The sequence below is a fragment of the Manis pentadactyla genome, chromosome 7 (assembly GCF_030020395.1).
Source record: "Manis pentadactyla isolate mManPen7 chromosome 7, mManPen7.hap1, whole genome shotgun sequence".
In the NCBI taxonomy this organism is placed as follows: domain Eukaryota; kingdom Metazoa; phylum Chordata; class Mammalia; order Pholidota; family Manidae; genus Manis; species Manis pentadactyla.
Genome location: NC_080025.1, coordinates 39,808,430 through 39,834,796, shown reverse-complemented (window position 1 = coordinate 39,834,796; position 26,367 = coordinate 39,808,430). Strand labels below are relative to the sequence as shown.

At 47.3% G+C, this 26,367-nt stretch overlaps 1 protein-coding gene and 1 long non-coding RNA gene across 4 annotated transcripts in view; one reads left to right on the top strand and one right to left on the bottom strand.

Moving 5' to 3' along the window:
• Nucleotides 1–18,290, bottom strand: part of VOPP1 (VOPP1 WW domain binding protein) — a 117,750-nt gene extending 99,460 nt beyond the window's left edge. Inside the window, exon 1 of one of the 3 annotated variants that reach the window (XM_036910333.2) lies at nucleotides 18,102–18,290. In XM_036910333.2, the coding sequence (XP_036766228.1) occupies nucleotides 18,102–18,155 (54 nt within the window). In that variant the 5' untranslated portion in view covers nucleotides 18,156–18,290. Of the gene's footprint in view, nucleotides 1–17,585; nucleotides 17,646–18,101 lie in introns of those variants that run through there. The other 2 variants (XM_036910336.2, XM_057505310.1) reach the window with 2 other exon arrangements.
• On the top strand, nucleotides 17,659–26,003 carry LOC130684453 (uncharacterized). The gene is made up of 2 exons (XR_008998750.1): nucleotides 17,659–17,806; nucleotides 25,410–26,003. It is a non-coding gene; the product is annotated as an uncharacterized LOC130684453 (long non-coding RNA).
• Nucleotides 26,004–26,367: the final 364 nt, after the last annotated feature.

Below are 26,367 nucleotides of genomic sequence, written 5' to 3'. Positions count from 1 at the left end.
CTACAGTCTGATTGGGGGCTTGGGGGTGTAGGAATCTTGTTTTATTATCATACGTGTCTATGAACACCCACGGTGGGACTGGCCACATAGCAGGGAGAACGCCACATCCAAGAGGTGTGCCGACAGATGACGGATAATCCAAGCAGCTGGAGACCAAGTGTTCTAAATGGACTAAATTACCTAAAGGTTTGATAAGGGAGATTGGGCCAGTTCATCATAAACCATTCCCAAGAATTAAAAACACCCAGGCAGGTAAGCAAAGGTCCATGTACACAGTCATGGGACAGGAAGGTTGGCAAGGGGCTGGAGCCCCCTGATCATTTGCCCTCCCTCAGGGCAGGTGACCCCTGGGCCAGGCATATACATTTCTTTGGAACAATAGACTGATGACAGATGTATATAGCCCATGGCTTAATTTCTAATAAAATGCCCAAATCTGTGGTTCATCTGGACAAAAGCTAAGGAAGTGCCCCTCAAACATCACTTTTGCAACTGGGACTGAAGTAGAATGCTCTTAAAGACCTTTCCCCCTTTCCTTCCTCCCTCAGAAACAGGGTCCGTCTCACAGTCAGCCATCCTCCCCAGGATGACTGTTAGGGGCAGGCCTGCGCAGGCACCTCTGTCTCTGAGTGCCTGCCCTCAGCACACCAACAAAAGGAGGAGGCATCTGCTGATGAGCATGGGTTTCATCTGCTTCCTTTACCCCAGACACTACATCCCAGACAGACACACGACCAGCTACATGAAGAATGCTTCCTCCTTCCCAAAAGAAGTGTGGAACTATTCAGTAAGAAATCCCCCTTTTAAAAAAAATCCCATATACTTAAAAGCTAGTACTCCCCTCCTTTCTGAAGGATAAAATTCTGCTTTCAAATCAGGAAAAGGCTCATCCCCCTCCCACTCCCACCATGGTCACCTTAGGGAATGCCTGCCTGGCCAGGAAAACAGCCCCTGGGCAGTCCTCACCAAGACTGGGCCACTCCCCCAGCACAGGGCCGCTGCATGACCAGCTCAAGGCGCCCCAACAATCGAGTAGTGAATGTTGCTCCCAGAATGAGGGAGGACACTTGGAAACACATGTGCTTGGGAGAGGCACAGCATTTCATTTGCTACATTAGTTCAATAACTCCTGGCACAACCCCACTTTGTAGTATTCTATACGTCAGCCATCAGAACGAAGGTCCAGGCATGGGAACCCAAGCAAGGCAGGGGACTGTCAGCCTCTCTCTGAAACAGGACTACCAACACCCAATGAATGTAATTAAGTGCTAAGATTTTAAACCTCTGCAACTCATAACATGGGGAAAACATATTTTAGTCCAAATAAGCAAATATAAAATGCTTGACCTTGTAGTCACATAAACTGCTAGCAGGGGTATAAATTCAGTTTTAAGAAAAAATCTGAAAGTCAGTCTGACAAAACATACCAGATGCCTTTAAATCTGTCAAAAAGCTTTGGTCAAATTATTCCATTTCTAGACAGCTATCACTCAAAAAAATCCAAAATCCACAAAGATGCTTATCTTATAATTCCTAAGATATAGGAAAATGGGGAACAGCTAAATAATTCAACATCGGGAGAACTGATAATCAATAGCTATGTCATAAAATATCACATGGCCACTAAAGCGTTGATGGGTGATTGTTAATGGAATAGAATGGGATGGTCATGACAGGAGAACGCAAACTGTATGTATGTCATGACCACCATATGAAAAAGGCAAAGAAAACGCTGGAACAGAAAGCACTAGGCAATGTTAATGGTTGCTGTCTTGGAGTGAACTTTGAGTACCTTGTTTTTGTTTCTTTGTCATTTCTCTAGTTTTCAATTACTCCACAATTAGAGCGCATTAGCTTTACTGTTTCACCAGTAAGGCAATGTAACTCTGAAGTGAAGCCTATATGAAATGAAAAGTGGAAGACAGGTGAGGGCGAGGGCTCTCCCAGAGGAAGGAGCAGGGCAGGTTCTCCTAGGGCAGCTCCGGTAAAATGCAGGCACGCCCCCTCCTCCCCAGAGCTGGCGCTGCTCGCCAACAGCCGCAGCAGCTTCGTCTGTGCGTCTCCGCAGCAAAGAGCCCCAGGCGGCTTGCAGTAAGACTGGCATAAGTTTACAGCAACTCAAACCTGTCTGCCGTGTTGTGGTTTGATCCCTTCTAAAGTCACTGGAAGTTTTTACTGAGAACAAAGTGATGCCTGGAATATTAGGATATGAAACAACAGCACCCAGCACTCACAGTGAGCACATCCTCCTGTAACCTGTCTGGGGAAAACTTCCCACCAAGCTCCAACAGGACAAAATGTGCTCAGTGCCAGATCAGATTCTGAGTGCTTCCCAAGCACATCTCAAAGGTCGACTTTCCCAGCGAAGCAAATATCTAATGCACAAAAACATGGCAAAAGAAAGTCTTATTCCTTTCTCCTAAAGGGAACACTGAGTGGGGGAGGAGATCGGCTAGGTAGAGAAAAGGCCCATCTTTCCCTTAGCGTAAGTGTTGGAGGGCAGGGAGGCACTCAAACACACTGAAGGAGAAAATGAAAGTTAAAGCAGGACAAACATAAAAAATGAGTGGTGAGGTGACAAAGAGTGGAGAGGTGGAGGGACAGGTTAGGAGCCAGACAGTGAAATGGGAGGAAAGGAAGAAACGGGCTCCACTCCAGGTAAGGCCTGTGCCTTCTGTGGGTTTCTAGTACGCACTGCATGGGGAAGGCAGTCCATTAAGGGACTAGATGACACGGACAAATACAAGCACCTTTTGAATTTAGAAACAGCGATGAGAGAAGGAATGCAAGTTAGCTGACTTCAAAAGCTCAGTGCAAAATGCTTTTCCTCCCAATTAGTTTAAATTGCCTTAAAGGGCTGCTCTGTTCACACTGTCTCCAGAAATGGGGTGGTGAATATTTTCTCATTCCCATCTTAAATTAAATTCTGTACCTATCAGAAAGCAAATGACACATATATATATATATATTAAGGACAGCAGCCACCATTTATTAGGTATCTATTAACTGGCAGACCTCCACACTCAGATCTCTAAGCTCTTAGAGTACATCTCCTGCAAGACATGCATGATCTCTCCGGTGCTACAAAGCCCAGGAAAGTGAAGCAACTTGACTGACACAACAATGATGGAATCAGTTAGAAGCTCGGGTCTGTCTGGCTCCCAAGTTGTTCTTTTCCTACCACATTACATCACCTCCCAAAACAGGAAAACCTCAGCCCCTCCTCAGGCAGAAGTCTGATCTGCCAGGTGCTGACAATGGAGCGCTGGCCTCGGGAGAGTCCTCCCTATGCCGGAGCCTCTCTGCTGTGTTGACTCAGAACAGTGACACACAACACTGTGGACCCTGTGGAGACAACACACAGGATTTCCTAGACTGGACTCCTGAACTCAAAGAAAAAAACATACACACTGCTGACTGCAAATCACTAACAAACGCTCACACACCTTAGAAAGACAGCAACCAAGACCTGTGCCCTGCACTATTCTAGGCTAAGTCAGGGGAGCTTTCTGGGCTTCAATGTCGCTGCTGCAGCAAAAATGACACATGCTTGCCAACAGAATTACAGATGTCAATTTTCATTAACTAAATTAAACTTGGAAACATTCAGGAGGTAAAGGTATAGGCACAGAACTTAATTTTATCTCATAACCTTATCTCCTATGTCTTCCACCATCAGGAGGCACTGTTAGAAACTGCAGTTCACCAACTATTTTTAAATTTTGGATTCAAGAATTTTTTTCAAAAAGGAGGGGTCTGAGGAACAGTTTTTAACATAGTTCCAGCAATCAGTTCCACTGCCAAGCACAATTTAATGGAGCTCTATTTTCATTCCTACTTGGGAGAAGTACTCAGGATGTGCTGGTGGGGTTCTCATGAATAAAACTTCTGCAAGGGGCCTACTTCCAAAGTGAAAGAAATAGAAGGCTAGCCTGGGGAGCCATAGGATATGATATAGACCCTATTATACAGACCCTAACACAAGGGTACTAGGTTTGGCTGTAAACTCTAATTCATCTACTGCAAAACAAGTAGTATTTAGATTACGGATCTAGGCCCAGTGGCTTTGGTTTAAATATGACCCTTAAGGAAACCAATGGGACAAACTGGGAGTGAGTCCTACCAGAAGCCCACACCCTGTACTCAACCTGAACAAGCACACGCACCATGGCTACTTAGGTAGACACCATCACATACGGAGCTCCCATCTCCAACCTCTGACTTCACTGGTATCACTGTGCTCCCTTCTCTTCCACCCTTAACACACACACACACACACCTGCATACACATATTTTCACTTACATTCTTCCAAGGCCTGGCAGCTGGACATTTCTCTCCAGACCCTGGAACCTCCTGGTAGGACTGCCCCCAGGTCCCTGTTCAGCATCACAGGCAGCACACTGCACAGCCCAGGGGATGCCATTTATAAAGGCTGTGCTGTGACAGGCACAGCCTGGAGGGGTGCCTTTTGGTGACCCTGGCTGCTACTTACCTGTTCAAAATTTACAATCATGTATCTGTTTCCCTTCCACCCTCTGTGATTTCCAAAATGCAAAAGATTATGGAGAACTGTGATCACAAGTAAAGAAGAGGAGCAGAGAGAACTTCCCATACAAAGGCACTCCTCCGGACCCATTCACTGCTGTCAAGTGACCAGTTAGTTCTAAACTCATAAGTGATCATCAGTTAATGCACTTAGGATAAAACATCACAAAACCAGGTGAAGTCTGCTGTCTCACTACTCAGAAAGGCTTGGGACAGGGGAGTTCCCCCGTGCACCATCTAAGGAACGGACAGGGCACGGAAGGGCACTGTGAACTAGCTAAGACTGGTTGGAATTTAAGGTGCATTAATGGATTTCACGTAGGGGAGTGATAGGTTGGATTAGGGCTTCAAAGATTCACATGCGCAAAAGGAGGAAAGCATACAGGGAGGGCAGCCTGAATGCAAAGCTGCAGAAGGGCAGAGCTGGAGGGGCGTCCTGCGTGGTGGAGGGTTGCTGACTAAGACAGACGCCACCAGGGGACATCTGGGGAAGGGGCAAGCTCTGGTTCAGAGACAGGATCTGAGAGACCGCTATGCTACGCCAGTGGAGATTTCTATTAGACAAGGAATCTACAGGGGCTGGGGCTCAGCAGGGAATTACTGCGTTAAACATACAAATTTTGGAGATGCTAGCCATAAATACTGTCATTGAAGATTCAGATGGGGATGAAATGCCCCAGGATCTTTTAGCCAATGAGAAAGAGGAAATCCTCCACCAGGCTCAGGAGATGTTCACATCAAAGGTGCAAATAAGGGGTCTGGGAAGGTGATGGAGGAGGAGGAGCCCCTGGGGAGGGCATGCTCTGCAGTGTGCTGCAGAGAAAAGGGGGATTGTACCTTCCTGAAGAGGTACTGTTCCCACTTGAACCATTACATTAAAACACACTTCTAGGCCAAAAGATAAGCCCATCTAAAACAAGTTACAGAGAGAAATACACCTTTTAAAAAGGTTCTTAAAAAATTATCAAGCTGTCTACAGACTTTGGAGAAGTAGTAGAAAGAAGGGGAGAAAAGCAGTAAACAGCAGAGCTGGGAGGGATGGTGGTGGGTGGGTGGGGTCTGGACTGAGCCCCGGCTGCGGCAGTGCATGCAGGCCAGGCCCTCTCTCTGGGTGCTTCCATCAGTGCATCTGACCTCTCCCTTCTCCCAGCTCAAACAGCAGCTCCTGAAGGATACCACAGCACAGAAGTTAAGAAGCTGGCTTGCAACCATCCTCAGCTTCCCTACACATAAACACTGGAAACAGCAACTCCTATATGCACGACCTTTGATAAACCACCTAACTTCTCAACGAACTGCCAAAACGTACAGTGTCACTGTGGGGGACACAGGTAAGGTATACAGCTAGAACAGTGCCCAGCACACTGTAGGGGAGATCCGGCTCTTATTGGTGCTGTTCTGGCTCAATGGCCTCTTCCAGATGGCCTTTCCCTAAGCTTCAAAGTATTAAAACTCTTTAGGTACAGGCTCCTCTTCGTTTCCCTGTCCCTCACCTCATTAAATACAGCCGTATTGGCCAATTATTTTCACATGAGCAGTATGTCCTTGGCTGAAAATGAAATTCCTTGAGAGTTTTTAAAAGAAAAACAAATTTCACTTACATCATATCTACATATAAATATATACTTTCAAGGACTATAATCGTACTAATATAAAGACTGCTTGTATTAGAATCCTCTCAATGAGCTCTACTAACAAAAATACAACAGAGGAAACACATATAAATTAATGAACACCCAAAATAGCCCATAAACCTCTAGTTTTATAGGAGATGTATGATTCTGTCCAAGGAGGAAATCTCTAAGGGCAGCCTTGACCGCACCAGCCACCACAGGGATGGCCACTCCCACTCAGCTTAGCTGGCCGAGCCCAGGTGTCTTCTTTCCTGCAAGGAAGTGGTAAAAGCATCAGGTGCATCAAGTAATCTGTGGCCTCAATTCCATTATTCCAGAAACCTTTTCCCCATTTGTGATTCATCCTCTTGTGCAACTCAGAAAAGTTGGAAGTGAACCTCAGCTTTCACCAGGACAGCCTCCACATATTTTTACTGCCTTTCTGCCAAGAACTCAAAGCATAAAACAGACCTAAGGCTTATGCTGGCAGATCCTCACTACCCCCAGATGAAGTGTGGTGAACGGTTGCCTGCATTCACTCATCACTCACTCCACAGCCCTTATCAGCAAGGCTCTGAACTGCACCCTGCAGGGTCCCACAGAATGACCCTGCAACGCAGTGATGGGCTATAAAAACCCTTCACTAGCAGTGATTTAGTTACAATATCTGTTTTAAGCAATCATCTTTTTCAATCTTGAGGCAGGTAGAAAAATGCCTCTTCTCCCCTCAGACATACACAATCTAATCCTTGGAAACCTGTGAATCTGTCACCTCACATAGCAGAAGGACATCGCAGATGTGATTAAGTTGAGGATGCTGAGATAGACAGATTATCCTGACTCATCCAGGTGGGCTCAGTGTAATCACAGGAGCCTTTATGAGTGACGGGGAGGCAGAACTGTGAAAGAAATTGAAAGATACTACATTGCTGACTTTGAAGATGGCAGAAAGGACCACCGGTCAAGCCAAGGAACAGGGACAGCCTTTGGAAGCTGGAAAGGCAGGTAAAGAGATTCTCCACTACAACCTGCTGTCCACACCCTGATGTTGGAGAGACCCATTTAGGGCTTTGGACTTCCAGAACTGTTAAAAAATAAATTTGTGTTTTTAAACCATTAAGTTTATGGTGATTTGTTACACAAGTCACAAGAAACATACACAGACCTCTCAGCAAAATCAGTGATACAATATCCTCACCCTCCCCTTCTGCCATAGGCTCATGTCTACTAGATCTGCCACATACCCTCACCTCACTCCCATGTGACCTCCAATTTTTTTTTTTAGCACGATGCCCTCTTCATTTTCCAATCCACCAACCCCTTTCTAATTTCACACTCCAGCAATGACCCTAAATCAACCATCTTAACAGTAACCCCCGGAACTCTCTTACTCCTGACATACTGCTATGATGCCCACCACTGATATCAATTATAGGTAGCCACCTTCCCATCCCGCTGTCCTGTGCACAAAGGAGGCAATCCAGGCACCTGGCTGTAACTACAGGACTGTTAGAAATGCCCACCCTAAACCTCAACCATGGACATTCTGAGACGCACAGGTACACAGCTTCCAAGTGGCCCCTCCCCAACAGTTATTTCAGACCTTTGCCATTACCTATAGTTCAGATCCTTTCCGGCTCACCTCCATGGCTTACTTTAAAAAGCCCAGGACATCCTACCGTTGTTGGCCCGACCTCTTTCCACTAAACCTCAGATACACCTGAGGCTTCCTTCCTGTTCATCTCTTTTCCCTCCTCAAATCCCCACCCTCTTTCCTGAGGCTAACTTGCACTTTCAGGCTCCTGATTCCACCCCCCTTGCCTCTGCCAGCATCTGGACTGCAGACCCTGTAGGAGCTTAAAGTCTAAAGGATTCACAGGCCACAAACAGGCAACTGAAACACATGAGCTAGGAGCTCCTGGAAGTGGCTTGCTTGCCCAGCTCCAACATAACCCATACCTGACAGGACAATCAGCATAGTCTTCCTGGACATCACCTGAGGGGAGGAGTTGAAATGGCAGTCAGTGAGATGGGGAAAAATTGCGGTGGTTTCAGCGGCCATCAGTAAGCAGTTTAGTCAGGCTGAGCTGACTGAAGACACTTCATCACCAATTCAGAAGCAGGGAGCATCTAGTGAAAAATAAAGGTGGCTGGGGCCAGCCCAGAGATCTGGATGAAACTGGTCTGCCCAGGTGCAGGTAACTGTTACAATCTCCCCGGGTCAGTCTATGAACAGTCAGTGCTCAGATGGGCAGGGAAGTTGCTGGGGTACTAAAGACTTCCTAAGGGACATTCCTCCATACTATTAAAATCTCAGTCAAGACCTTCAACTCCCATAGATCTTTCCTAAAACTGACCTGCCTGACAACACAGGTCCTGGTCAAGTTGTTGGCTGGCCAACTGGGCACTTCACAATCACCATCTCCCCCTTTACAAAGCAAAGTACACCTCTCACCCATTCCTAATTTTACTAGGATGTGCTGGTCTGAACTGAAAACTGTCCAGAGTACCAATCTGAGGCCATTGCAAATACTGATATCAACACTGTTGGGAAATTATTTTGCTACTTGCTAAAACGGTAAGGAAGACTTTATTCAAGACTACTGAAATAGGGGAAAGAGAGACTGAGTTCAACTCCTTAATACAGTAAGGACAAGCGGGGACTTACAGCCAAGGAGCAGAGGGGGATGGTCAGTGGATGGAATATCATTAAGAAGAGACATCAGGAGTAGGAGCATTCTCACTAAACTGAAAACATTCTTGCTTAAGGCAGTTCAAAGTGATTGGATATCAAGGATTTGGGGATGACATAGCAAGATTTTAACTGAACCTGGCCCAGTGCGAGCAAACATGAGAGGCCAAGGTAGAGGCCTAATTGTGAAGACAGCTCGGAGGAACCTCGCAAAAGTTTAGTCAAGGAAAGTCTTTTGTTAACACACACACCTTACATCTCAGATGAACTCAAATTCTTTGCTTTCAATTAAATCAAAAGATGACCTAACCATAGATTACCATGGGGCTTGGCCACATGATACAGGAGAAGTCAATATGAAACTTCTTCAACTTCCATCAGTAATACATACTCTTAACTGGAAAAAAATCCTCACCTATCCCACTAGGAAATTTATTTTCAGTAAACTTTTCTGTTTATGTTTATAATAATCATTCTGTAATATATTTACAGTTTCAATCAAATGCCTAATAATAAATATAATGGCAACTCAATCTATTACATCAATTTTTAGTCTCTTGAAGGTTTGTCTGAAGATTTTTTAAATGATTTTAGATACATATTTTTGTTACAAAAAAAATGACAGAGATCAAAACTAGACTTTTAAGCATAAATACATATTTCATTAGAATAAAGTTCCATGGGGGAAGTAGAATAGAAGTTCAAGTTCAAAGAGAAAAGAGGATGCAGTTAGATTTCCAGTTACTAGAGATGAGCTAGTTTGCCTATTTTTAAAAGAATGATCATCAGTATCAAATTGCCAATGGTATTTAGATTCCATTGAAGACATTAAAAGAGTAATGTTATAGTCAATTTTCACAATATATGAGAGAACAAATCCATTGATGCCATTTGATCAAATGTATTAATCATTTAAAATCTATGATAAAAAAGATACATGTCAACTTAAAACGTTGTGAGGGGGTATACAGTTTTTGAAATTTCCTGAAGAGAGTATACAAAAGCTAACAATCTCTGAGCTGGTAGGTGAAAAGTAGCAAGAAAGGAGGAAAAAGGAATAAGAAAGCAGGCCTCCTGAAGAGGCTCTGAGGCACTGGAGTGGCCTCAAACTTATCTTGAGGTCAGCAGAGCGCATCTGAGGTTTGTTGTGATTTTAATAAAGGAGGAGATCCTGCAACAGTATTAGAAAGATGCCCTTAGGCTGCAGGGACTGGGCGACACACACTCCACAAGCTTCCCATCTCACTTTCCATCTTCAGGCTTCTTTTTTATCCAACTTAATGGAATGAAGAACCAACAAGTAGGAACTTCACAAATCCTACATACACACAGTCCCCATCCCACACAAGAGTTTCAAATCTATTCCCATTTTCTCCATGAAGCCATATTTTAACTCTTTTTACAACACTGTCACAAGTCACAGAACACCAGGAGACAGAGACCAGTTAAAGAGCTTGAGGGTTTCACTCACCTTTACTCCCAGTTAAAGACAAAATGTTACCTGTGTGGCTTCTGCCTCCTACTGCACTGTCCAAACAGCGTGCAAAGGAAGAAAGGGCTAGTTTGGACCCTCTTAGCACTTTACCGAGGGCAAAAATTAAGAACCAAAGATGACAGTAATCACAATCTTCCTTTCTTCTAGAGAGTAACAATCAAGTTTCTTCTCAATCTAGTCACAGATGCACGAAAAAGGCAAGCAAGTACAATTTTTAAACAAAAGGACATTTTAGAGACCTCTCTGCAGATGTGCAGCCTCTAATTTGTCTTGGCACAGGATCCTTGCTCAGAAACAATTACCAATGTTCACAATCTGTTGATCCAACCTATGCAGAGAGTGAAGTTCCAAGTGGGGGATTCTCCTAGGGCCTTCCTCTACACTAAGGCACTTCTTATTTAAAAGAGACTCAACTGAGTCAATGAGATCTTAAGTAATTTACTCAAAGACTTCCAGCCAATACACAAATGGCTGAGATTCCACAACACACGGTCATGCCGCCATCTGCTATGGTCTGAACATTCACATCCCCTCAAAATTCCTGTGCTGAAACCCTAATGCCTCATGTGATGGTATTAGGAGGTGGGGGGGGGGCTTTGGGATGTGATTAGATCATTACAGCAGAGCCTTCAGGAATGAGATTAGTGCTCTTATAAGAGAGACCCCCCAGACACCCCCTACTCTTACCTGCCCCTTCCACCATGTGAGGACACAGCCAGAAGCTGGCTTTGAGGCAGGAAATGGGCCCTCACCAGAACTTCACCATGCTGGTCTGGTGCCTTGATCCTGGACTTCCCAGCCTCCAGAACTGTGAGAAATAGATTTGTTTATAAGCTACCCAGTAAGTGGCATTTTGTTATAGCAGCACAAATGGACTAAGACACCTTCCAAAATGAAACCTGACGCCATCCAGCTATCCCCCATGCTTCAAGCATGCAACTGATCGATTTCAAACCTGATTTGTAAGCTACAACAGCCCCCCGCTTATCTGCAGGGGAAATGTTCCAAGACCATCAGTGGATGCCTGAAAACTTGGACAATACTAAACTCTATATATATTACGTTTTTTTCCTGCACACACATACCTATGATAAAGTTATTTATAAATTAGGTACAGTAAGAGATTAACAATGATTAATAATGAAATAGAACAATTATAACATACTATAATAAAAGTTATGGGAATGTGGTCTCTCCCTCAGAGTATCTTACTGTACTATACTTGCCCTTCTTGTGATGATGGGAGATGACAAAATGCCTACATGATGAGATGAAGGGAGGTGAATGGCACAGGCACTGTGACATCGCCTTACACTGTTCCTGACCTGCTGATACATCAGAAGTATGGTCACCTGCTGTGGGCTGCAGCTGATCTCAGGTGACTAGAACCATGGAAGAAAGCCGAAGTGCAGAAGAGAAGGACGACTTGACTATCTCTCCCTCTTTGTTCTGGTCTGAGGGTGCTGTTCTCTTGTCAAGAGCTTTGAAGTATGAGCTGCACTTCCTGAAATTATCTATCTGTATATACTCATTGCCTCCCTCCTTCACTGTCCTCTTGACTCCTTAACCCCAGTAAGTAAGGTCACCACTTCCTAATCACCAAATACAATGGGCTTGCTTAAGGCTTCTTCTCCACTGCTCTGAGGCATGAGTGCAAATAATTCCCAAATTTAGTTATCTTGCTCCTTGAGTTCTTGACTCTCATTTGTTTGTCTCTCCTCACCAAGGGCAAACACTTCATACCTAAAGCTGAATTCTGACTTCCTAATATTAAGGACATCAATGTTCTCCACGTTAAAATCTCAATCATCTGTCTCAGCCCAGATGTAGGTCCCCATCTTTGACTCAGCTCTGTTCAACATTTTATTAATCAGTTGGATAAAGCTGACAATGGTATGATAATCAAATCTGTAAAGGAGGCTGGATTTTTAAAATAGTATTCAGATGTTGACAGGCTTCAGATGAGATAAAGGATGAAATGGGAAATGTAATCAGAATCAACATATAGTCCTCAATTTAGGTTTTAAAAACTATAATAAAGAGCTCCACAACTATTGTGAGGGTTTCTGTTACCAGCAGCAACTGTTAAAAGATCTGAATGTCACTGAATGTCACCACAAACTCACTGTGAGCTTCTTGGCTTACCTTGTCTGCATAACTGGAAAGGTCCACACAAGAGTTGTAACCGTGCCAGTGAGACCACACCTACAGAACAGTGTCCTCATTATTCAAGTGAGTCCTACTGGGGAGAGATCAGAGGCAAGCCAAAAGCTTCATGACAAAATGTACTGGCCATGGAACTCATCACTTTGGAAATAGAGTGCCAGCACCCCAGCCTTCTTAACACCCGCGACTCCACAGTCAGGCTCACAGGCCCATGCCACAAGAACACCACACAAATGGAGAGCAAAGTGCCCTTACGGATACAAGTATCTCATGACGTCTATGAAAGGGGCAGGAGAATATGGCAGTTAAGCCATTAATAATGACCAAAAGATGCCCAACAGAGAATTCTATGAATAAAAAAGACCAAGAGAAGCTGGAGATGTGAGGTGCAAGTGGAGGTCTGATTACCACAGCAAGTAATTCTGGAAAAAAAGAAAAAAAAAACTTTACTATGATGATGCTACCTACTTTCAATGTCAAATGAAGACTACCTGTTATATATCACAGACTTTTATCAGAAAAATTAATCTCCCCCTCCACCCACCAAACTTGACTCTAATAATTCTAAAAATGAGTACTTAGGATAGAATTAACTTACTTTTATAATTTGGGTTTTGTTCTTCCAAAATAAAGTCAATCAAACTTTTTTTCCTACTAATTACAAAATTTTGATCCTTATTTTAAGTGGATTTGATACTTGAGTTAAGTGGATTAACTGTAAGTATCCTTTTTCTAGGACCAATTGTGTTCAGACAGCAAGGATTTCCTGAGCACTATGCAGTTCAGCAGAACTTTCAAGGGGCAGCTGTGAGGATGGTGAAATGATTCAAAACCACGCCTTGGTAGAAATGACAGCAGAAAAGACTAGAGAAAAACACAGTGGGGATCCTAACAGCTGTGTTCAAATACTGAGGGGCTATCAGTGTGATTATATTCCTTCTGAAAAGCCCAAGAGTACAGAAGTGGACCAGGTAGAAACAATGCAGAAATTTGTCCTCAATATAACAGAAAACGTAAAACAATTGAAGTTGTCCAAAAAGTTGATGCTTTAAGAAATAGCTTCCATCCTACAGGTTCAAACAATGATTAGATCCAAGTCCTAGCACAGGTGCCCCCTTTCAGAGTCCCTTTTCATACTATCAACTGCCTTCCCCTCTTCTACTATAGATCTACTATAAACCTACTCAGCTCCGTCCCCCAGAGTCATCACCCACTGATCTACTTACTCATTCAAATATTTACCGAGTCCCTAATCTGTACCAGGTACTGTTCTAGGACCTGGGCATATTTCAATTAATAAAATGGAGCAAAACCTATAACCCTACCATGTAAATGCCATCATATTTTGAAAGTAACAGACACAAAGGAGGAAAGAAATTGGTCAGAACAAGGAGGCTGGGAGGGACAGGGGCTGGAATTTTATACAGGCTGGTCAAGATAGTCCTCATTGAGGGTGACGATTAAGAGGTCTTCTCGAGAGGAGATGATAAACAAGTTCCAGGAGAAGCACTTGCCATCCCATGGCTAGATAATCAAGGGAACACTGTGTACTTCTAGAGTCACTTCCCCACAGTGGCCTTTAAAGCAGTGCACAAGCCAAAAGTAAACAGGGCCCATTAGAGCCCCAAGTCCGAGCCCAAGTCCCCTGGCTCACACCTGGAACCAGGTTTTCCTCACACTCAGAGCAAATCATTCACAACCTGCTCTTTTATCACTGTGCCTCCATCAGCACTCAACCTCCTATGCAGCTTCTTTCTCATTCAAATTGCATGCTGCTCAGATTCTAAAAACTCTAAAGAGTAGGAGGGTTGAAAAGGTTTATTTCAGAAAATTGGCACCCAGGGGCTGCCACATTCATTGGAATTGCAAGGCCCAGGGAACATTTGGGAGGAGACACTCTTAAACATGACTTGGTTCTAACTTCAAAACTCCCAGGCATCAAAACATACATGATTTTAGAAAAACAACAGCAATTCTCTTATTTTCCTTGGTTTCAAAAAATAATGTTCACTTCCTAAATCTCTCTCTCTCCAGGAGATCCTTTTCCTTGGCCAAGAGGCTATTCAGGGACCATTTGAAGCCCAAGCCAGCCAGCTTAAAGGTCTGCACTGCCTGCTCCAGGGACTGACCTGAGACCCTGATGCCCCTGTCTTCATAAAAGGACCACACAGAGATCATCCCTGCGAAGTGGACACAGCAGACCCCCGGCACCTGCACCAGAGAATGTCAAACTACACATTTCTGGGCTTCTTAAGAAGGACAGAGCCCTCAGAACAAATACCACTAAGTATATTCCCCAAGGGTCCACAACACAACCTCTAGAAAGAGACCACAGTGACGATACATCTAGAAAACAGTGCCCTGTGATGAAAGCCCATGGGAGGCACATACACTTGGGGCCTAATTATCCTCCAGGTTCAAGTAAAGCACAACCAGATTCGGGACCTCTTTTCTCTGTGTTTCTATGTGCAGCTGGGTCCAGGAAAGGCCACAGGGAATTCTTCAGCAAGGCTACTGGCAAACAGCCTGGCACCCCCACCTCCCGCAGCCACTGCTCTCAGGGCCTCACAGGAGCCAGCAGGCACATCAGAAGCACAGGCCTTTAGACTTTTAGGAAAAGAGCTTTGAGGTTCCCCTACTCTGTGACCACATTAGTGGCCAGGTGCCTGGGACCCACGCAGCTGCCATGCAGCGACTCGGGGGCGGGGTGGGTGAAATAAAGGCCCTCACCAGCTCCTCATGCAATTCATAGGAGCCCTGAGTCAACAGCAAAGAAAGGGCACTTCAGCCATGAGACCCCCAAGGAGCCTCCCTGGGGAAGGGATGGTGCTGTCAGCAGCCTGTTCCTACTTTAAGCCCAGCCTGAGCTTTGGGAAGAGCAGACAACCAGGGTTTCCCCAGACAGTCCTTGATGCCTGCTGTGCAAGCCCAGTTACTAACAGTGCCTGATTTCACCCTCCGGAGTGTCCCAGTTTGGACGCTAAGTTCTATGGTCCCCCTAAGGAAGTGTGACTGATGCAGAGTACTCTGCTGGTTTTCCTATCGCATGGGACACAGCCCTCTCCAAGTGCACCACTGGCCTCAGGCACACTAGGTGCAGACTCCCCATGTCTCATCTATGCAGCAGCAGCAGAGACAGCAGGGCAGCACTGTGAGGTGCAGCCCCACTGCCCGGGTTCACACTGCAAGCCCCTCACAACAGCAGTGAGACAGTGAGCAAGTTCTTTAACATCTCCCAGTTGAAATCAAAAGGGGGAAAAGCTAATTGCTAAAAGGATTAATGAGTTAATATTTATAAAGTGCTTAGCACGGTGCCTGACACAAGGTAAGCACTCTACAAATGTTTGCTAAGTAAAAAAAATATGCAGTCTTTATGTCTAACAGGTAAGTGTATTTCTAAAAAGGGATGGTGAGGCAGGGGAGGGAAGCTCTTCTCAGAACACCTTTTAAGTCCCCTCCCTACTCAAGAACTTCTCTCTCCCATACAAGCCCAGTGCATGATTCCGGAGGTCTGGCTGGGACAGAGCTGGAAAAGAGTAACCCCAGCCACGAGGCCCGCAGCTCCAGATGCTTTATCACCAACAACGCTGCAACTATCATAAAACCAGCTCTCACGGAGCCGTGAAACAAAGACAGGCATCCCAGGCTGCAACTAGCTGTCAGAAGCCATCAAATATTTTCCTCAATTGTTTTACGCCCTCACCTTGAAGAGAGCCCTTTGCCTCCTCACAGATTCAGCAACTGTAATTGCACATTTATATATGTAATTCAGCTCTTCAAAAGTATCAAAGGGGTTCTCTCAACACCAATTTTAGATGAAACTCAGAACAACTAATATAAGATGAAAATATCTGATACATAGCTCATGTATAAAATGTCATGTGATGAACTATAAAGAAATCTCAAATCTTCAGAAAGATACCTCTCCACAACAGACAAAGCAGGTGCTTGGGACAATCATCCTGTAAAAGTGGGCTACACTACACCACCCTGCTTTTTGGAATACTGAAACCAAGTATCGCCAATTATCTAGATATTCAACTCTGTGAAAGCATCAGCTTAAGTCAGGCAGGTCTTAGAGTTGTCATAGTTCTGCCTTTAAGATCAATTCAACCTTTCAGACAGGATATGAACACTCATATTAACATGATAAATTCCTATGCAACAAAACCACTAAATTGAAAAGAACTGAGTCTCTGGAAGGTCTCGGCTACAAACGGGGCACAGCCACACACACGGAAGAGCGGGGAGAGGTACAGCCAATGAATGGAATGCGAGATAATTTCATCAAGGGCTGACTTCACAAAGGGGTGGGGGCGGCACTGCATGTGTAGGTACAGGTGCATGTGTTTCTAGGCAAAAGTGGTATTAGATTCATTTTTCCATTTTTCTGTCCAGTGAGTCACGGAGGGGATGTAATCCTAAGATTTAAAAATTCTTAACAAGTAGAAAGAATGCAGGTTGGCTGGCACGCCCCCAAAATATTGAACACCAAGCCAGGGGGATATTAAGAACAAAAACAGGAAGTCTGTTACAGCGAAGCCTAGCGTAAGACACTTTTCCGTCAACCATTCTTTCAAGAGAGCTAAGATTTTCCCTCCCAACATTTTATAACAATTATTTTTTAATAAATGAAGAAAACCGCGTAGTCATTTTCAACACTAACACCCAATTATTAAAAAGTTTACAACCCTGTAAAACAAGAAAAGCATGAGACCTAAGCTGGGTATTACCCATTTACTTTGACTTTTTAATTCCAGGCAAATTTCCTTCAAAATAATGAAGCTGAATAGGGAGTTGAGCACGCCCTAATTCCGAGGGCACAGCCTCCCAGCCAGGGCAGCCGGCCCACCCACGCGGGCTGCGACCACCCCGGGTTTCCGCCCTCAATCCCTTCAAGTTCCCTTTGGGCTTCAGCACAGAGCACCACCACGCAAGCTCTCCGTGAATTTTTCTCTCAGCTGAAGGCTTTGCACTTCATTGTCACGTGCAGGAATGTTTCCTCCTGCTCATCTCAGCTATTTCCCTGGCATTCCCGTGACATTGTCCCACAACCGCACCGCGAGCTCGCACCTTCACGCTCCAGAGCCAACACACTGCCCGCCGACCGGGGATTCTCCGCGCCTGCGCCGCTCCCGGAACCACCCCCACCCCACCCCACCCTCTCGTCCGCTTCCCCCCCGGTCCCGGCCCTCCGCGGGGGAGAAGGGATGGGCGGAGTACAGCGCATAAAAGTCACTCCGGAGTCCCCCAACCCGCGCGAGGAGCGAGATAAGCAACGCGGAGGAAGACCGGTAGGCGGTGTTGACTGGGGATAGAAGGGGACGGCAGAGAGGCGTAGGGAAGGGCCAGGGGTGCGGAGGGCTCCGTCACCAGGGTCCCTACAGCTTCCAGCACCGGAACATATGTATTTCCGCAAAGCTATGGCTCTGGACGGCTCGACCTTTGGGATTCTCCCAGATGGTCTTCCCGGGGCGTATGGGTACTGCGCCCCCCTCCGCCCCCGGTATTGTTCGCGCTCCTAGAGCGCATTCGAGAGGCGCTCCGGACGGCACGACCCGGCCCCCCGCCCCGGCCCCCAGCCCCTACCTCCACAAGTAGCCCGAGCAGCAGCGCCGCCACCCTCCCTGGCAGGCGGCTCATGGCTCTGCGTAATCTTGGGTAGCAGGCATGGGTCAGTTGCACGTCCCCCGCGCCGTGGGCGAAACGGCGGGCAGCTCTCCAGCCACCGGCAGGCGGGCAGTGAGGGCGTGGGTCTGTGGGCCGGGAGACGGGACGCGCAGAGCCTGACTCCGCCCCAAGCAGCGCGCGCTCCCGACACGCCTGCTTGGGCGCGCTCCTGCGTACCCGGAGCCGCTTCCTGGCGGGCATGGGCACGGCTGCTGGGCGCCAGAGCCCGCAGTGGGGTCGCAGGCCGCTGGCGAGTAGGAGAGGAGCTGCCAGTTGTCTCCTTTCTACGGGGAGACGGTCCTGTTACCCTCAGTAGACGCAGGACGGTTTTGAAAAGAAGCAGTCTGCTCGAGGCTTGTTTTGGGGATAGATAGCTATAGATGAGGCCTTGCTCCATCTTGCATCTGGTGCCTCCGTGTTCTTTGTTCTCTCTGGTTCCTACGAACCTCTGGGGCTGTGTACCCTCCCCACATGTGTCTGGAAGGAGAGCCGAAATTCAACAGAGGCAGGCTGCAAGTAGAAGGCTCCCTGCAGCTCACCTCTCACGGAGCGGTGGGTGCTTTTCTCCAGGCCCTGCCTGGACTCCACCACAGTTGGCCTCACAGTGAGGTCCACCCTCCGACTGCCGAGTTTGCAGCCTCCTTCACGTACGCTCAGCCACTTCTCCACCCCCACTACCTTAGTACAAACAGTATTTTTTTGCAAGATGACTCAGATCCCACCTCATTCGTGCAGTCATTCAACAAACATTTATTGAACTTGTAAGATGTACCAGAACCCAAGCTAGTGGGCCAGTACGTAGAGGTGGGCGAGAAAACTAAGTCTGGAGTTTGAAGGGAGATAGTCACATACACGTGACTCTGAGGCAGAGCTCTGAGTGCAGAGACCCAGGGGCCCGGAGAATAATAAAGGAACATGAAGGATGTGGGTCTAACCATAAGGGGAGGTGAAGGGAGGAGGGCACTGGAAATAGATGTCACTTTGTGCGAGTCCCAAGCACTTTCCAGCCCTCAGTGTATATACACTCACCTGATGATTGTAAAACATGCACCACCAGAGGTTACCTGTTAGAACCAAAACTTGCAAGTAAAGCAGAAAAGATGCCTGTGGGCTTCATTGCCATGCACCATTAGACCAGGGGGCTTTGGACTCTTGAAACTGAAGGACCCCCACCAGTAAGATGGCAAAATTCTGGCTTCTCTTCCGGGTCCTCAGTTCCCGACGGCGCCACCTAAAGACCTATCACCTCTCTCCCCACTCCCACTCCCAGCACCTAGCCAATAGCCACCAGCCCCGTAGAAGTAACACCACAATCACCGCATGCCCCTTCCTATATAACCCAGCACCTTTCCCCAATAAAGCGGAATTCTCCGGTGAATTGCTGCTGTGTGTCGCTCCTTTCCTTTCATTGGTGCCGAAACCCGGGAGGAGGGGTCTCGGGAAGCCAAAGCAGGGCAGCGATAAAAGGGTGTATGGATTTGGGACTAAGGGATGGATAGGGACAATGGCCATGTTGATGAGGTGAAAGTCTTGGACGAGGCGGAAAGATCTGTTGGTTTTTTTAACAGCTAATATGGGGTATTAAACGGGGAGTGAGTGGGTCTGAGGTAATTTTGTTTAAAAGATCTTGAATGATGGGTTGGAGGCCTATGAGGGCTGAAGTGGTTGGGGGGTATTGAGCCTGACAGATATACTGAGAGGGGTCACGTAATTTGATAGAGGCAGGAGGACATAAGAGCCACAGAGGGGCTTGTAATGTCCCAAACTCTGGGATTTACAGGGTGTATGAGGGCGGAACTGGAGCTTTCATTGGGTAGAGGGGTGTCGTTGGCTATGAGGGCCATTAGAAAGGGAGTAATGGGGGCTGTGGGAGTGGATATAGTTATGGAAACATGGAGGAGAGAAAGGATGTCCCGTCTTAGGGGATGGGACACTGGGGCATAACCAGGAAGGAGTGGGAAAAAGGTATGGGATTGTCTTGGATTGTGCATAAAAGGGGCTGGTTTTTAATGGGAAACTCTGTTTACCTCCTACCCCAACTATAGGAGTAATGGCAGGCGTGGTAGGGCCCCGGTATTCCCGCAAGACTGAGAAGGTGGCTCCTGTATCTAGGAGGAAGGAGATGGGGCGACCGTCTACTATTGAATTAACCCTGGGCTCCTGTTTGGTGATGGAAATGGTCAGGCGAGAAGCCCCCGGGCCCCATCAATCTTCTTCTGCCAGCCCCACTACGGCGGGCTTAGGATGGGGGTTGTTCGTCCAGCCTCCCCTTCGGGTGGCTGGGCAATCAGACCCTCAGTGGCCTTTTTTGTGGCATCTGGGGCATGGGGTGGTAGCCCTTGACCAATGTCCTTCTTGTCCGCACTTGAAACAAGCTCCTGTGGGGGGCTTGTTTGTAGAGGAGTGCCCAGGTTGTGGTTTTATCAGCTGGGCCAACATTTGGAATTTGGCCTGATCAGCCTTTTGTTTACGGCGTTCTTTCTCCTCCTCCTGGTTATGGAAGACTTTAAAGGCCACTGTTAGGATCTCAGTCTGTGGGGTAGTGGGGCCCTGTTCTAACTTTTTGAGTTTAGCTTTAATGTCGGGGTAGCTTTGAGCTAGGAAGTATGTCATAAGGACATGTCTCCCGTCAGGCGTTTTTGGGTCTAGGCTGGTATACTGTAATAGGGCTTGAGTGAGTCTGTCTAAGAACTCGGAGGGAGCTTTTGAAAATTGATTATTTACGAGCTGCTTTTTTCAGACCTGCTATTAAGCAGCAGGCGAAGATATCTCGAGAGCGGAGACTCACGGTGGTGTTATAATCTCAGTGTGGGTCTTGTTCGGGGACAGCAGTGGGGCCAGGGGGATAGGTGGGGTCAGTCCTGTGGGTTTAGGTGGCGTGCGTTTGGGCGAAGTCTCAAACTCGTCTATGCTCTTCAGGAGGGAGGGTGTTGGCCAGGAGCATGAAAATGTCATGATGTGTGAGGCTGTATAACTGGAGGGTCTATTGAAACTCTCTGATATATGTTGTGGGATCCGTGGAAAAGGAACTTAGGCGTTTCTCAAGTTGGGCTAAATCTCTTAAGGAGAAAGGGACGTGAACGCACAATGCCTTCGGATCCTGCTGCTTCCCGGAGGGGGGCGATAATTTTGGGAGGCCCTCAGGACCGAGTCTGAGGAGGACTGAAGGGTTCTGGCTCAGTCTGTGGGGGAGAAACAGGTGGTGGGGGCAAAGACAGAGGAGGCTCTTGGAACTTAGTTAGAGGGGGGCTGAAAGGCTCAGGCTTGATCTGCAGGGGGGTGAGGTGGGGGAGGAGATGGTGGTGGAGGAAGGGGGAGGGGTTGTAGGAGAGGAGGGGGAAGGGAGTGAGCGGGAGGCTTTTGCAGGGGAGACGGCTTGCAGGCTGGGAGAACTTGGGGGGTGCGGGAGGAGGAGGCGGAAAGCTTCGGTATAGGGAATCTCCTTCCATTTTCTCAGGCGCTGGCAGTAGTTAAAGAGATCGTGAGTGATGTTAGGATCAAGAGTTCCCCCTGTGGGCCATTGGTTGCTATTGTCTAGGGGGTATGTTGGCCAATCTTGAGAGCAGTATTTGTGGAGAAGTTTTGGTTTTATATCAGGTGTCAGGGAGAGGGTGGCTAGATACTTAAGCAGGCATTCAAGAGGTGAACTTTCAGGGAGGGATGAGGAGGCTCCCATGGCTAAAGGACAGAGAAGGAGACAAACGGGGAAGACGAACGGAGATCCTCAGACTGGGAGCAGACGGCAAGGAGACAAAGGGCGTCCCCGATGATCCTTGGGGGTCTGCGGAAACTCGTATACGAGTCGGTTTCTTAGGAAGTGTGGGTCGTCACCCAGACTTCTCTAAGAAGGCAGAGTGCCGGAGTCCGAGGTACCTAGTACTAGGAGTTTTTGGCAGACGGAACGGATTTCGGCAGGCAGAACAGGAGGAAGAGGAAAAAGGGAGCGTTCTCATCCACAAAGGAGTCACCTCGTTTATGGCTATTGGAGGAGGGGCCTGAGGGTCTGCAGCAGCTGCGAAGGCCGGAGGTGGCAATTTATGGCTGTTGGAGGGGGGCCTGAGGGTCTGCTGCAGCCGTGAAGGCCTGAGGCAGGGAGAGTTCCCTCCTCGTCCCCGAGCGTCAGGGCCTTGTCGGACAATCACGGTCAATGGCGCTGCGATAGCTCAGGGAAAAGTGGCCCACTCCAGGGGAAAACTTACCTAAAGGCCAAAGAGGAGTGGTGAGTGTGAGGAGCCAGTGCTGGAAAAAGAGGACAAGCTGCTGCTGGTGTCGGGGGGAAGACGGGGCCCAGTTGGGGTGTCCCGTCTCCCGGGTTTCGGCACCAATGAAAGGAAAGGAGCGACACACAGCAGCAATTCACCGGAGAATTCCACTTTATTGGGGAAAGGTGCTGGGTTATATAGGAAGGGGCATTTGGGACATTACAAGCCCCTCTGTGGCTCTATGTCCTCCTGCCTCTATCAAATTACATGACCCCTCTCAGTATATCTGTCAGGCCCAATACCCCCCAACCACTTCAGCCCTCATAGGCCTCCAACCCATCATTCAAGATCTTTTAAACAAAATTACCTCAGACCCACTCACTCCCCATTTAATACCCCCATATTAGCTGTTAAAAAAACCAACAGATCTTTCCGCCTCGTCCAAGACCTTCGCCTCATCAACATGGCCATCGTCCCTATCCATCCCTTAGTCCCAAATCCATACACCCTTTTATCGCTGCCCTGAGTTGGCTTCCCGAGACCCCTCCTCCCAAGATTTTTTCGCCTTCACCTGGACGGACCCATACACAAGACATTCTGAACAACTCACTTAGACAGTTTTCCCACAAAGGTTCTGAATCCACCTTATTACAATCTGCAGTCCCTTGTAGGAACAGTCTCAACTTGACACTGCCACCCTACTTAACCTTCTAGCTTCCAGAAGTTACCAAGTATCCCCTGTCAAAGCTCAAATCTCTTCCCCTTCTGTCACTTACCTCCGATTTCTTCTATCTCAACAAAGAAAGTCCATCACCTTAGACAGAAAACGGCTCCTCTCTGACCTGCCCGTTCCCAAAACCAAGACAGAAATCCTTTCCTTTCTAGGCCTGGCTGGGTATTTTAGAGCATGGATCCCTAACTTCTCCCTGTTGGCAAGACCCCTATACGACCTCAGCAAGGGCCCCCCTGAAGAACCATTATCCTCCTCACCCCGACACTCCTTCATTAAGCTCCGTAGAGCCTTTATAGAAGTCCCAGCTCTCCATCTTCCTGATTTGTCGAAGCCCTTCTCATTATACATTCATGAGAGGTCCAGTCAAGCTCTAGGAGTCCTAGGCCAATATTATAGCCCATCCTTTGCCCCAGTAGCTTATCTTTCCAAGCAATTAGACCCCACAGTTCGGGGATGAGCCCCCTGCCTATGGGCATTAGCCACTGGACAGCTCTTGCAGAAGGAAGCTCATAAACTGACATTCGGGGCACCCCTTACCATTCTGTCCCCACATCACCTAAAGGATCTCTTAACCTACAAAAGTTTACAGACTCTCCCTCCCTCCAGACTCCTGACCTTACTGTCCTCTTTCCTCCAAAATCCCGTTCACCCCCTTTGCCATCCATACCCGAATCATGACTTTTTCCTCCTTTACCGCTCTCTTGCTTTTTCTCCTCATTTCTGTTGTCTTCCCCGCCACCCCAGCCTCCTTTGTATGGTGATTCAAAGTAAGACAGACTTACACACAGCATCAAACAAAAGTTACTGCCCTCATTGCCACATCAGACTGCCCTCTGAAAAGCTGCTCCGAGCCTTTATACCTCCACTTTCCTCCCTCCACCGAAGTGTTCACTAGCAGCTACCTTTATTCTCCCTACCTCTGCTTCCTCTATGACCAAAGACAAGCCTATTGCAGGTGATGGCAAGACACCTACGGGGGATGTCCCTACTGGTCTTGCGCCATTCACTACATGAGTAACTCCCAGTACCCACAGTATTACTCCTCCAACCGTTTCATGAAATACCCCAACAGCTCATTCTCCTTATCAATCCTAGATCCCTAGGACTCTCGATTGGCTGCCGGGGTCACAGCCTCAGTTTACTATGGGGGGTCCTCGACCCCCCATGGTACCCTTCATATCTCTCGAGAGTATGTTCCCTCTCACTCCCAGATCTCTCAAGTTGCATCAGATATCAGACATTCCGAAAAAGTCATTATCCGAACTCTTGACAGCACTTCTTCATCTTCTTATTCCTCCTACTCTTAGTTACAGCTTATTCAAGACACCACCATCTTTCTCAACCACACCCTCAACACCGCCAATTGTTTCTTGTGCGCATCACTACAGCGCCCATTGCTGGCCGCCGTGCCCCTTAATATTTCCAACTACTCCTTCCATGCAGAAGGACAACCCCTCCGCCCCCTGGCAGACATACCCCTGTAGGAACCAGAATACGCAGATAATCTCACCATCCACCACTGTGTAGGCCCAGCTGCACACCCCTCCAGCGCACCTTCACTGCCTCTCTATCTACACCCCTACCTCCAGCTCTAAGACTTTCACTCAACCAGGACACTTCTTTTAGTGTAATAGCAGTCTTTTCAACTCACTGCCTCCCAACTCCGATATACCCTGCATTCTCGTCACCCTAATCCCACAGCTTACACTTTACGGCATGGCAGAATTCCTTGAGCTCCAACCTCCCTTGCCCTCACGCAAAAAAAGGGCTGCTTTCCTTCCCATCACGGTCAGTATCTCTTTGACCACCTCAGCCATTGAGGCAGGGTTTTCGAGAAAAGCCTTGGGTCACTCTCTATGGGCAATTAGAAATCTCAACGACAAACTTGAGGGAGCCCTGACATCCACTGCCGATTCCCTAGCCTCTCTCCAAAGACAGGTAACTTCGCTAGCTAAAGTCACCCTTCAAAACCGGCGGGCCTTAGATCTGCTTACAGCCGAAAAGGGCAGCACCTGCGTCTTCCTTCGAGATCAAGAAGAGTGCTGCTATTACATCAACGAATCCGGCATTGTAGAAACTGACATTACCAAACTCACTGACCTTGCCTCCAGCCTCCGCTCTGCTTCCAATTCCAACCCATTCTCTTCAATACCAACAAACCCCCTCCTTACCTGGCTGTAACCCATTGCAGGCCCTATAATAATCATTCTTCTTGCCTGTCTCTTCTTACCTTGTATAGTAAAGTTTATCAAATCCCAAGTCGTTAAAATCTCTAATCAAAATTTCAACCAGCTTTTACTCAGGAACTATCAGCTTCTGGCCACAGAAGATCCCTCACCCTCACGTGACCTCCCCACCACACGCTGAGATGGACCCCTCTCTCCGCTGGAAACTGTTCCTGGAAATAATGGCCACAGACGCCTGGCTTCTGGCACCCGTATCCTCTTGGCACCATTGGAATCAACAAGTCCTCGACCTATAGTTACAAGGAACCTTCATTGATTTCCAACCTGAAAAAGTCCACATCTACTCGTCCTTACTGTGGGGAGTCCTATCAACCCTTTCCCCCCAATCCTCAAGCCCTCACTCCCTTCTCCACCCCTGTTCAGCAAGAGGCAGTCAGAAAGAAAGCAACGTCCACAACCCCATAGAGGAGAAAGGGGGGAATGAAGGGCCCCCACCAGTAAGATGGCGAACTTCTGGCTTCTCTTCTGGGTCCTCAGTTCCCGACGGCGCCACCTAAAGACCTATCACCTCTCTCCCCACTCCCACTCCCAGCACCTAGCCAATAGCCACCAGCCCCGTAGAAGTAACACCACAATCACCCCATGCCCCTTCCTATATAACCCAGCACCTTTCCCCAATAAAGCAGAATTCTCCGGTGAATTGCTGCTGTGTGTCGCTCCTTTCCTTTCAGAAACTTTGACTTACTTATCAATCTCATCCCAAGGGTCCTCCACTCCGAACATTTTTCACTGGCTGCATATGTATTGTTAGCCTTAAAAATAAAGCAGTCAATATTTCACCAGCAAAAAACAGGTTTATTCGGGAATAACAGAGAATTTGCAATTTGGACATGGAAGCTACAGCAAAACCACAGGCAAATCCAGAGAACAAAAGAGGAACTGCTCTTTTATAAAGGAAAGGGCCAATTATGATTAGCACACATAATGTAGGGGAGGACACGGGGAAGGCAGTATAGCACAGAGAAGACAAGTAGTGACTCTATAGCATCTTACTACACTGATGG